This window comes from Otolemur garnettii, unplaced genomic scaffold, assembly GCF_000181295.1.
Source record: "Otolemur garnettii isolate 467f Iridium unplaced genomic scaffold, OtoGar3 scaffold00256, whole genome shotgun sequence".
NCBI classification, from domain to species: domain Eukaryota; kingdom Metazoa; phylum Chordata; class Mammalia; order Primates; family Galagidae; genus Otolemur; species Otolemur garnettii.
Genome location: NW_003852651.1, coordinates 485,208 through 496,844, shown reverse-complemented (window position 1 = coordinate 496,844; position 11,637 = coordinate 485,208). Strand labels below are relative to the sequence as shown.

General features: G+C 36.5%; 1 protein-coding gene across 3 annotated transcripts in view; it reads left to right on the top strand.

Annotated features, from left to right (window-relative positions):
- Positions 1-11,637, top strand: part of FAM120C (family with sequence similarity 120C) — a 138,836-nt gene that overhangs the window by 2,604 nt on the left and 124,595 nt on the right. Inside the window, exon 2 of one of the 3 annotated variants that reach the window (XM_012813290.1) lies at positions 6,043-6,373. The exons of the other annotated variants lie outside the window; for them this stretch is intronic. Coding sequence (XP_012668744.1) covers positions 6,043-6,060 — 18 coding nt within the window. The 3' untranslated portion in view covers positions 6,061-6,373. Of the gene's footprint in view, positions 1-6,042; positions 6,374-11,637 lie in introns of those variants that run through there. 3 annotated transcript variants of the gene reach the window in all.

The window sequence follows — 11,637 nt, the reverse complement described above, 5'->3', positions numbered from 1 at the left end:
ATTCGAACCCGCCACCTTAGGTGTATGTGGCTGGCGCCTTGGCCGCTTGAGTCACAGGCGCCGAGCCTATATGTGTCTTTTTTAAAGAAAAATATTATCTCTTGGCTGGGAATGATGACTCACACCTGTAATACTATAATCCTAGCCCTCTGGGAGATGTGTGGATTGCTTGAGCTCAGGAGTTCAAGACCAACCTGAGACATGGAAGGTTTAGACACTTGCCAAAAGTCACACAGCAATACATGCTGTCTACCTCCAAATCTGATGTGCACTTAATAACAGTGCTCTAAGAAGAATCTTTTTGGAGTGCTGTTGTGAGGAGATCATTTCCACACTCAACTAAACTCTTCTCTGGCTCCTGCGTCTAAAGACTGGTTCAGGACATTCACTTTTAGTATTGAGTGCTTGTTTGCCAAGTACTAAACGGTTTGCTGAGGGCTTACAGATAAATAAGGGGATTCCTGTCGTTAAGGAGATCAGTGTTTATAAACAAGACAGATTGAAAACAAAATTGTAAATGTTATGTGCCAATTGTAAATGAAAATATGGCTCCTACAAGGGTCATGGTTAATTCTGGGTGGAAGAAGGAAAGTTGGGGGCAGTGCCTGTGGCTCAGTGGGTAGGGTGCCGGCCCCATATACATACCTAGGGTGGCGGGTTCCTGGCCCCAGCCAAACTGCAACAACAACAACAAAAAGGAAAGTTGGGGGGAGGCTTCACCAGTTGATGCTAAGTTATGAAGGAGGGCTAAGGATAGTTCAGAGAGTGGACAAGGGTTGTGAGCTCTGAATAGATTTTGATTGGAGGTTGCAAGAGAGTTGGACACAATATGGGTTTGTGGTTTCTAAACTTTTTTTAACCCTCACCTGCACTTTGGATGTTTCTAACCCCATTAGTCAAACATTTGAGAAGCAACACTTATTTTTGTCATACTTCATCACACAAAATCTCATTTTTAAAATCCCTGCAGTTCATCAAAAAATAAGATGGGTTAGATAGATGGATATGTGATAAATCAGGCATAGTGAAAATAGAATCTCAGTGGTGGGTATTCAAATGTTAAATATAATTTATTTCAATTCATTGGGCAAAAAATTTCCAGAAGTTCTCTTCAGTCCTTAGAACCATCATTTAGGGAATATATAAATCTTATTCTCCATGCTTGATTATAAATGAACTCTTTGATCTTTTCATATATGCATAATCTCATTTTACAGCTGTATAACTGAGGTGCAAAGAGGTAATTCTTGCTCTAATGTCTTGTATTCTCTGGATGCAGAATACATTTTCCCCCTGAATGAATAGTTCAGTAATCCTAAAAGAATGAGATTGTAGGAATGACTTAAAAAGTTTATAGTGTGGCTCTTAATATAGTGGATTTAAGACCAGCTGCAAATTTGCATATCTAAATTGTCTGTGGATATAATCAGTGTGTAAATTTCTCTCTCCTGGTTTTGGGTCAGTGACTTTTTTGTTGTTGGAATGATGAAGAACTTCCTGGATTGTAGCACAGAATTGACAAGTATTAATTAATAACTGATTGTGATTTCCCTTTTCAGAGGGAGTGTTCTACTATATCGAAGGTGGCAGTTTTTCACTTGGATGATCTGCATGCCTACCATTTCTTTTGACTGGATTAGCGCTTCAGAACAAAACCCACTACTGTATTTCTCCCCTTCTCAGTTTTGTTCTTCAGGTTAAACCTCAAGATAGGCCTTTATTCCCAATCTCATTTTCGTTTAAGAGTGAGAAAGTAAAATAAAGGTGAAAGGATTAAATAATAGGTAAGTTGTTGAGTTGTCTGTTTAGCTTTCAACAACTTACAGCTTCCCATGAAAAAATTCAGTGTATATTGTTGGAATGAATTTTATCGTTTGGTTGGTTTCATTTATATACTCTACCAACCATTGTATGATAATCTCCAGTAGCAGGAAAATTAAGCAAACTCACAAATAGCTTTCCTGATTTCTTCATAAGGGTGTCAGAAGTAGAGGCTCCTAAAGCATTTTTAGGTTTTGGGGGGGGGTTGTTTTTTGTTTTTTCATTTTTAGGTTTTGATTGAGAAGATAATGTAGGGTAATTAAGGGAAAAATGCTTTATTTTAATGGTTGATGTACTATATTAGAAAAAATGATAATCAGGACATCACACCCACCATTTCATAGCTATAATTTTTTTTAGAGTGGGGCCAATCAAAGAAAAATAAGTTGATTTAAAGAAAAATGTTAAGTTGGGCTACTTGGATATGGCAGAAATCATGGTGGTGGTACATAAATCACCAGACTTTGAGAAGTCTCATCAAAAGCTGATGTCATTTTGTTCTCTGGAATACAATAAAACTATGCCTAGTAATGCCTCCTGATTGTTTACTTGTCCTCGGTCATTGATATCTTGAAAAGTCAATAGCTCTTCTAGGTGTTCTGGTGTTGGGAAAAATAATCATAATAGTACTTACTACTACTTCTTGAGCAACAAGTTGTATATAAAGTGCTTTTCAAATATCTTGTTAAGTTCTCACAAGCTTTACAGATGCATAGTATTCTTCCCATTTTACAGCTGTATAACTGAGGCACAAAAAAATAAAGGGATTTTTTTTTGGACACTAGTAAGTGGTGGATAAAAATTCTTGCTCTAGCTCTCTTTTCACAGTCTACTATTCTGTTTGTTTTTGTGCATTATTGTGTAAGATTATAGACTTTAACTGGCTGGATAATATGCATGGATACATGATGAAAAATGCTGAGTAGATTTCTTGAGATTTAGTTTGTGCCATCTGCCAATACAAGGCAAATATGTAAGCTAAGTGCCAAGTGAGTGATTCATCCAGTGATAACTGTAGGAATTCAAAAGTAGCATCTGCGTTTTCAGTCTTTCCCTCTCTGGTGTCTTTCACTTAACAGCACACACATATCTTTAAAAATAAAAAAACTTCCTCTTTATTTTCTAATTCCCTTGAGCCATCATCCTTATCGTATCCCCTTTCTTTACCATTACTCTTTTTTTTATTCTAATCCTTTCACCATTATTCTTCAAAAAGACAGCTATTAATTCTCATTTCCTAGTCTAATGCCAGTGTATATCTAATGTCACACATAAATCAAGCCATCTTATCCTTGAAATACCTTCATTGTATTTCATAATCATATTCACTTCATATTCTCCTTATAAATTATCTCTAGTTCTTTCTCTTCCTTTCCTTAATCCTCCTCTTCTTTCTGCTTCCTTAAATGTTGGTACTCTTATTAATGTTTCTGTCCTAGTTATATTCTTTTTCTACATTTGTTTCCTGAGCAGTCTCATCCATTATTATGGTGTTTAGTATTAATTATACCCTGATTCCTATTATAGTTCTGTCCCTACCCTCAACCTCTCATGAACTTTCAACACATCTTTTCAGCTACTACTCATTGTCTTATAAGTCACTTAAACCAAACAAAAAGAAAAAAATCCAAGATGGAACTCATTATCTTTCCCCAAAGCATATTCCACTTTTCATGTTCTCTTTTTCTATGAGTAGTATTTTTCATCCATTTCAAGCCAGAAACCATGGAGTCCTCAATTCTTCATTCTTCTGTCATTTCCCATATTTATTTAGTTATCAAATCCTATCAGTTCTACCTCTGAAATGTCTTCTGAGTCCAGCTATTTCTTTTTTTTTTCCCTCTACCATTGCTTTAGTTCAGGCTGCCAAAATTTTTTATCACAACCATGAAAATGGCCTCAACTTTTTCCTTTACTACAACATACTCTGAATTCCATCTGCCACACTGCTGCCAGAGGATACCATCCTAAAAACTGAAGCCAACTCTGTTGTATGCTCAAAGATGAGGTTGCTTTTTGCCTACCTTGCCAAGTCTAAAGTTCTCAGCATAGCAGATAGTGGCTTTCATAGTCTGATTCCCAAACTCTCTCCAGATTTACCTGCTGCTCCCATTTATCCATGCTGCCCCAACCATTCTGAACTTTAGTTTCCTACACATGCTATGTCCTCTCTCATAGTGCTTATCTTATGTTACCTTCACCCTTGTATCACAAATTCCTGTTTATTTCTGCCCCAAAGTTATCACTATAAAATCTTTCCCAGTGGATCTCTGTTGTGCTACCAGAGTACTTTGTTCTTGTCTTACTCATTTTTTCCCTTCATAGTGTTTTCATATCACATATGACTCTCTTAAGTGAGGTCCTAGAAGGCAGAGATTTGTCTTAGGACTTGAATGTGTTTTAGGACTTACTGAATGACTGTAGAGTGCTTTAAAGGTCAGATAAGGAAGAACTTAGAACCAATATTTTACAATGTTGTATATTAATTTTGTATAAATTAACTCAAAATGTAAATTGAATTGCCAAAATCTGTTACCCAGAAGTAACTTTATAGCTGCTATAGCAGTGCACCCATAGAATGTACTCCCTTTTAGTGGTGGTGATAATAGCTACCTCATGGGCTGGTTACCTTACTTCTATTCATTGTGTCATTATGTAATTTAATCCTCAGGATAGGTTTTAATCTCTGTTTTTTTATAGCTGAAATAGAAACATACTCAGCATAGTTACTGGCCCAAGGTTGCACTGCTATAACATGGTTGGACCAAGATTTAAACCTACATATATTTGGCACCATATTTAACATCTGAAAACGATATAGTTACATTTTCATAGTTCTATTTTAGCAACTTTTTCTAGAACATTTTTTTCTTATATTTAGTTTGTGTGGCATGATGGATAACTGCACAGACCTTGCAGCCAGACCATCTGGGTTTAAATCCCTGTTCTTCTACCTGCTAGTTATATAAGCTTGGGGAAGTTAACTTCTCTGTGCTTCAGTTTCCTCATCTTCTAGATGAGGATAATAATACCTACATTGTACATTTTGTTGTGGGTGTTAAATGATTTAATCTAAATAAAGTGTTTAGAACAATTTGTGGTACATAGTAAATGACTATGAACAGTGGAATTCATTCATTCAGCTAATATTTATTTGGGTGGCTACTGACTGCCAGGTGAAGTTCAAGACTGCAAGGATTCAGCAGTAAATAGAACAGATTTCTTACCTCACAAAGCTTACATTCTAATGGAGAATACAGACAATAAACAAGATGAGTAGACAAATATATAGTATTTTAGGTGTTATAGTAAATACTGTGAAGAAAAATGAAGAAGGAAAGGGGGTGTGTTGAGGTCAGGAGTACAGAGCACACTCTACTGCCCCAGGAGTTCATAGTCTAGTAGAGGAGACAAGTAACTACTTGGCAGTATAAGCCCTGAGGATCATTTCTGTAGCCCTCGTCATTGGCCCAGGAACATAATCAACAGAAGTGACAAAACCTGGATTTGCATACCAAACATGTAAACTATTTCCCCTTCATCTATACATAGGAAATTATAAAGATTATGGCAAAGGTGGCAAACTGGCAGCCCTTAGGCCACATAGTTTTGCATTGGCCATATTTCTTTTTTTCTTACCTTTTTGAAAAAACTTCATTTATTTTCATTGATCACTACTGGTCACCATGATTTGAAATCAAATAATGCATTTGGACTGAATGTTAAGGTATAGTTATCTAGTTGAATGAGTTGAATGAAATTTGCATTATATGAACACATTTTTAACATGTTTGAATTTGTTCCCAACTTTTAAAAATTGCGAAATGTTACAAAAAAGTCTAACATTTTCCAAGTACTTTTGAAATAACCAAATCCTCTGGTAATACTGATTGCCCCATTTTTGTGAGCCACATGTTCTTATGGGTTTATTTAGCTTCACCATGGTGTCTCCCTGACAAGAGTGACCAAGTGCCACTTGTCATTTATGATAGACATCTTCTGCAATGGCTCCCACCGATTCCTGCTTCTTGGTATTCATACCCTTGTGTAATCTCTTGTGCCCCTTTGTGTGGGCTGGACCTAATGACTTGCTTCTAATGAGAAGACTATAACAAAAGTGATGTGATGTCACTTCCAAGGTTAGATTATAAAAAACTGCGACTTCGTTTTCTTCTCTCTCTCTTTCTCTCTCTCTCTTCTTGCTTTATCACTCTGATGAAGCAAGCTGCCATGTTGTGAGCTGCCTTATGGAGAGGCCCACAGGACAAGAAACTGAGGGTAACCTCTGACCAACGGCCAATGAGGAGCTGAAGCCCTCAGTCCAACAACCTGCAAGGAACTGATTTCTGCCAGCAGCTTTGTGAGTGGGCTTGGAAATGGATTCTTCCCCAGGTGAACCTTGAGATGACCGCAACCCTGGCTGACACCCTGATTGCATCCCGTGAGAAACCCTGAGCCAGAAGACCCAGCTAAGACATGCCCACAGATAATAAATGTTATTTTAAGCCATTATCTTTTTGAATTGTTACACAGAAATAACTAAAATACCATTGATTGTTGTGTTTGTACTTTTTTATAGTCATTTTGATGAACGTGAAATATTTGTTGTACTTTAACATCTGTACAAAGTGAAAAAAACTTTTTTACTCAAGGTTACCATATTAAAGAATAGGAGAGACCCTATTTCTTTGAGGAATTTTTGACTGTTCTTATATATCTAAATAAAATGTGTGTTAAAATACTACAGTTTAAGATACCATTAAAAAAAACCATTTTAAGAAATATGACCAGTATACAAAAATGATGAATATTGAAACAGTAAGAACTTTTAGTAAGACTTGAACTTCACCAGGCTATATTTTGTTGTTGTTGTTTTTTGTTTTTTTTGTTTTTTTTTTTTTTTTTTGCAGTTTTTGGCCAGGGTTGGCTTTGAACCCACCACCTCCAGCATATGGGGCCGGTGCCCTACTCCTTTGAGCCACAGGCGCCACCCAGGCTATATTTTTGAATGCAGGTAAAATAAGTGAGGCTGCCATAAAATGCAGTTATGTACTAAATGAAAAAATTGCCAGAGCTTGAAAACCTTTTGTATGTGTTAGTTTTATAAAATAGAGTGTTGGTTGAGTACAATGGAAATTATATCGAAAGTATTTACAAAGGAGGAAAGTATTGTTGTTCCATTTGGGGGACAATTGGGTCGAGAATTTAAGTTATTTGTACATTTTTAGATGGCAGCTGATTAGAACAAATATAAACACCACCCACATAGCCATACAATTAGCTGTATGTCTAGCCAGTAGTTCTCAGAGTATGGGCCCTGACCAACAGCACTGTACCTTCTGGACATTTTTTGGAAATGAAAATTCTTAGGCCCTATCTCACACCTACTGATCAGAAACTGATAGTGGGGCTTGTCCATTCATTTTAACAAGCCCTCCAGCTTATTTTCATACACACTAAAGTTTGAGAACCATTGCACCTAGATATACATGTGTTAAGAATTTTGGTGTAGCCTCTTTTGGACTTCACTTTTTTGAAGCCTATCACAGGTACACCTGGAAATACCTGGATTTTGTGTGTTGAGAGAAGTCTTAAAGTTTTTAATATCGATTGGTCAAAATTAGTAAATATGACTGTAGTGTTTCTGCAATAGTGATGAACTGTTGGATTTGGGAAACTTAAAGGAGAAACACTTTGCAGGAACCTAAACTTGAAGCCGTTTTATTGTATCACTCCTCAGGATTCTCTTAGTGCCAAATTCAAAATGAATTAATGTGGTTTGCACCAAACATAGTTGAATGCTTAGCTTGGTTAATTATTAAGTGCATATTACAGCAATCTGCCCTATTATTTGAAGTTGATTAATTGGCTTACTTGAGGTACAGTACTCAAGATACTGGAAAAAAAACTGATGTGTATGGCTGTTCTGAAACACCTTCTTAAATGTATGTATTTGCTTATTCCTGGCAAAATCATGCCTTTGGGAAATGCATTTGGCAAGAGAGAAACTGGCTCACTTTTCTTTGCTAAAATTGGCTTCCAAGAAATGAAAGTGAATTATATTATTATATAATATAATATATTTATTGGGAATGAATTATATTCCCACAATTGTGGAATTTATCTCTGACACAGTTTATGAAAATGAACTAATATTTTTCAGTTAGCCTTAATGTTCATGGTGTGAAAGAAAAACTATAATGAAAATACTGAATTGGTAAATGAAACATGATGTCATCGAAATATCAGAATTCTACAAATACCTTGGGAGTAGTTTCCCTAAATATAAGAAAATACCAAACATCTGTGTTTGGAAATGCCTACATTTCTAAATAGTTGTTTTCCATTATGAACTAGTATCAGATTAACCACTCCCAGTAAAAGGATTCAAGGCTAATTTCTGCACTGCACATTGTGGCACACTAAGACCTAAAATTGACTTCTTGGTACATAAAGGTATCATCAGGCCTCTAGTTCCAAGTCAAAGGAGACCAAACTATTAAAAAATTATCAAAATTTCCTATTTTCCACTTGTGTTTTTAATTTAAAATCCAGTATGTACATGTATATATCAATACCCACAACATTAGTTTAGTAAAAAAAATTACATTTCTGGAAGTTAATTTTTCTTAACCCACCCCCCTTAATTCATGTTAGCTGCCCAACCCTGTAAGCAATTGCTGCCCTGGTTCATGAGCTTTTAGAAATTTCTTCCCATCATTGTCTTTGAAGTTCCTCACCTTTCTGAAGTAACCTAGAAGCTCCATTGGGCTCTTGTCCACTTATTCTTAAAGACACTTTTCATCAGGCCTTCCCACTTTTCAATCTTTACTATTTGCTTTGGGCAGAACAAGTGTCTATTCTGGTATCTACTAGTCTCAAATAATTTATGAGGACCTCCATACAGTAGTACATACCATAGACAACTCCACAGATCAGGCTATGACTTATTTCATAGCTATTTCAGAACCTGTGTGCCAAGTATTTCATATAAATAAATTCTAAGACTTAAAATTGTAGGAATTACCTAATGAGCTTTTTCCATTTTACAGATGAAGAAACTAGGGGACTTGACTATTATTTATCCCCACAACTTCAATTTGAACATAGGTCCACTGGATGCCAAAGCTCCTGGTATATACACTGACTTAAAAAGTTAGTCTCAAAGTATGGTCTCCAGCCTATGGATGAGCCATGGCAGATTTTTTAAAAATATTTTTCTTTGGTTCTTAAATGTGAAAGTTTTACCTGCAGGAATGAGCTGGCTCCTGGCAGCCGTTTGTACTAAAAGTGAGTACTCACAAATTACAATTAGGACTTTAATAGTGCATACCAAACACTGGATCAGTATTCTACCTCTAGCTGGATTGCCGTATTTCATGGCAAAGGCTGTACCATTGTATATGCATGAAGATAACTGAAATTGCTACAGTTGGAAGGGAAGGCCACTTTGTCAATGTTACCTTGAATTGGGTGTGGGTTTTGATTGTTGCTATTCTTTTTATATACTCTTTAGTTTTATGATTATCTCTTAGAGGTCTTTTGTTGAACTCCACAGCGTGTAGTGATGCATATTTGCATCGGCAGTCTGTAATTATTCAGTAGTTAGATTTCTACACATTTAGGTGAACCCCTACTCTAATTTTCTTGTAAGGTGATGCTTCCTTATTATTTCTGATTTCTTTTTGCCTTGTCATTGACAATAGATAGAAAGGGTAGACTACAGCACCTTGCCTGCCTTAGACACTAATTTGGTGTCTGTAACATGATAGGATTGAGGCTGGTATCCCAGTGGAATATGGGACATGCTGGAGGAGGACAAGTATTGCAGAGGTCAGAAAGGAGTATTGCCTCTCGTTTGAGGTTTTGTTTATTTTTAATTTCCAAGAGAATCATTTACAATCTTGTCCAGGAAGGATGCTAGAGACTCAGATGGCTATAACAATTCTGCCACTAATAAGCTCACAATCTAGTTATTCTTTATGTTCCTGTGTTTATTATATTATTTGTGAATAGATCTGAGATTAGTGTATGTCCACTTTTCTGGTTTCCTTTATTTGTGAATAGTTCTGAGATTAGTGTATGTCCACTTTTCTGGTTTCCTTTATTTGAGAACATATTTGGTGGAAAGAACATTATTTTGAATTCATACCTGAGTTCAAATGCAGGTTCTGCCATGTTGTTAGCTTTGTGATTTGAGGCAAGTTACTTTAATTTTCCAAGCTTCAGTTTTCTCTATTTAAAAAAAAGGAAGGGGGTGGGGCAGTGCCTGTGGCTCAAGGAGTAGGGCGCTGGGCCCATATGCCAGGGGTGGTGGGTTCAAGCCAAAAACTGCAAAAAAAAAGGGAAGGGAAGGGACAGTAGTAATATAATACTCATTTCACAGGGATAGAAGGGTAAATGAGATATGTTTTCCCCAGTATTTGTCTTGAAATATTAGTCTCTATGTCAGTTCCATGAGGGTGGGATTTTTGTCTCCTATTCACTGCTACACATATATATCCACACTTAGATCAGTGCCTGGCATATATCAGTGCCTGGCTCAGTAAATACTGGTTGAAAGTTGAAACAATTCGGTCTGCCTCCTTTGTGCTAATGTTCTATTTATTGCAGATACAACAGTGAACAAAACAGGTTAAAAAAAAATTTCAGCCCTCTCGATGCTTACATCTAGTAATCAATATTCCTAGTTGTTTTCAATAGCAAATATTCTTCAAATAAAATATTTCTGTAAGAGCCTACATATATACATACATACATACATACATACATACAATGGGAACTATGAGCTCAGGTTGAAGAGAAAGTAGAGGAACACTGATCCACTCTGGTTATTTGGTCCAATCTCCACCTACTCAAATTCTCATTTGGGGAAGCACGGTATGAAAGCCACTGCTTTACACAACTTGAGGTTGTCTGTTTTCCCCTGAGTTTTATAAACAAGTGTTGCTTCCTTTAAAAATATTACCCCTAATGACTGGTTAGGTGCCTTTTTGTTCCCATGGCATCCTCTGCTCATAACTTCTCATAAGTATTGCAAATGTCTTGCTCTGTGCTGTCTGCATCCTGGCACTGAGTAGGCCCTCACTCCATATTCATTAAACTGAACAATGCACTAGCAACTAAAAGCTATAAACAGTTGTTCGTAATCTCAAATCTCACTTTCTTTAAAATTTCTGAGTAGTTGTTTAGGTATATTAAGAATTGATCTCCCCTAAATCATTTTACTTTCCTGGAAACTTGCAAAGTTAACAACTAAATCAGACCAGCTGGGGCCAGGCACTGGAAATCCTTGTGCTTATAGGTGGTAGCAGTCATAAATGTGCAAATGGATCCAATTGGTCATTGTGGTGAGGAAGCTATTTTTCTTGGCCCTGGTCAGGATTAAATGGCAATCAGTCACTCTAGGTTGTATTTTGTTAGAATGGCCGTGCTGTGAGATCTGACTATAGAACTGTTTCTTAAATTTAGCTCATCATTAGAATCATTTGGGATTCTTGTTAAAAATAGATTTCTAGGGGGAGGACTGAGGAGGGGGAAAGGCAGAGACCTACTAAACAAGTACAATGAACACTATTTGGGTGACAGCACACCTATAGCTCTGACTCAGGCATTACAAAAGCGATCCATGTACCAAAAACATTAGTAGCTCTTTAATATTTTGAAATAAAATATATTCCCAGCCTGACAATAGATCTACTGAATCAAACTCTTCAGCGGAGGGACTTAGAACAGCATTTACTACCAGGGAATAAGGTAGAAGGGCTTATTTTTCACTGCACACTCTTTTATGTTTGATTTTTTTTTTTTTTTTTT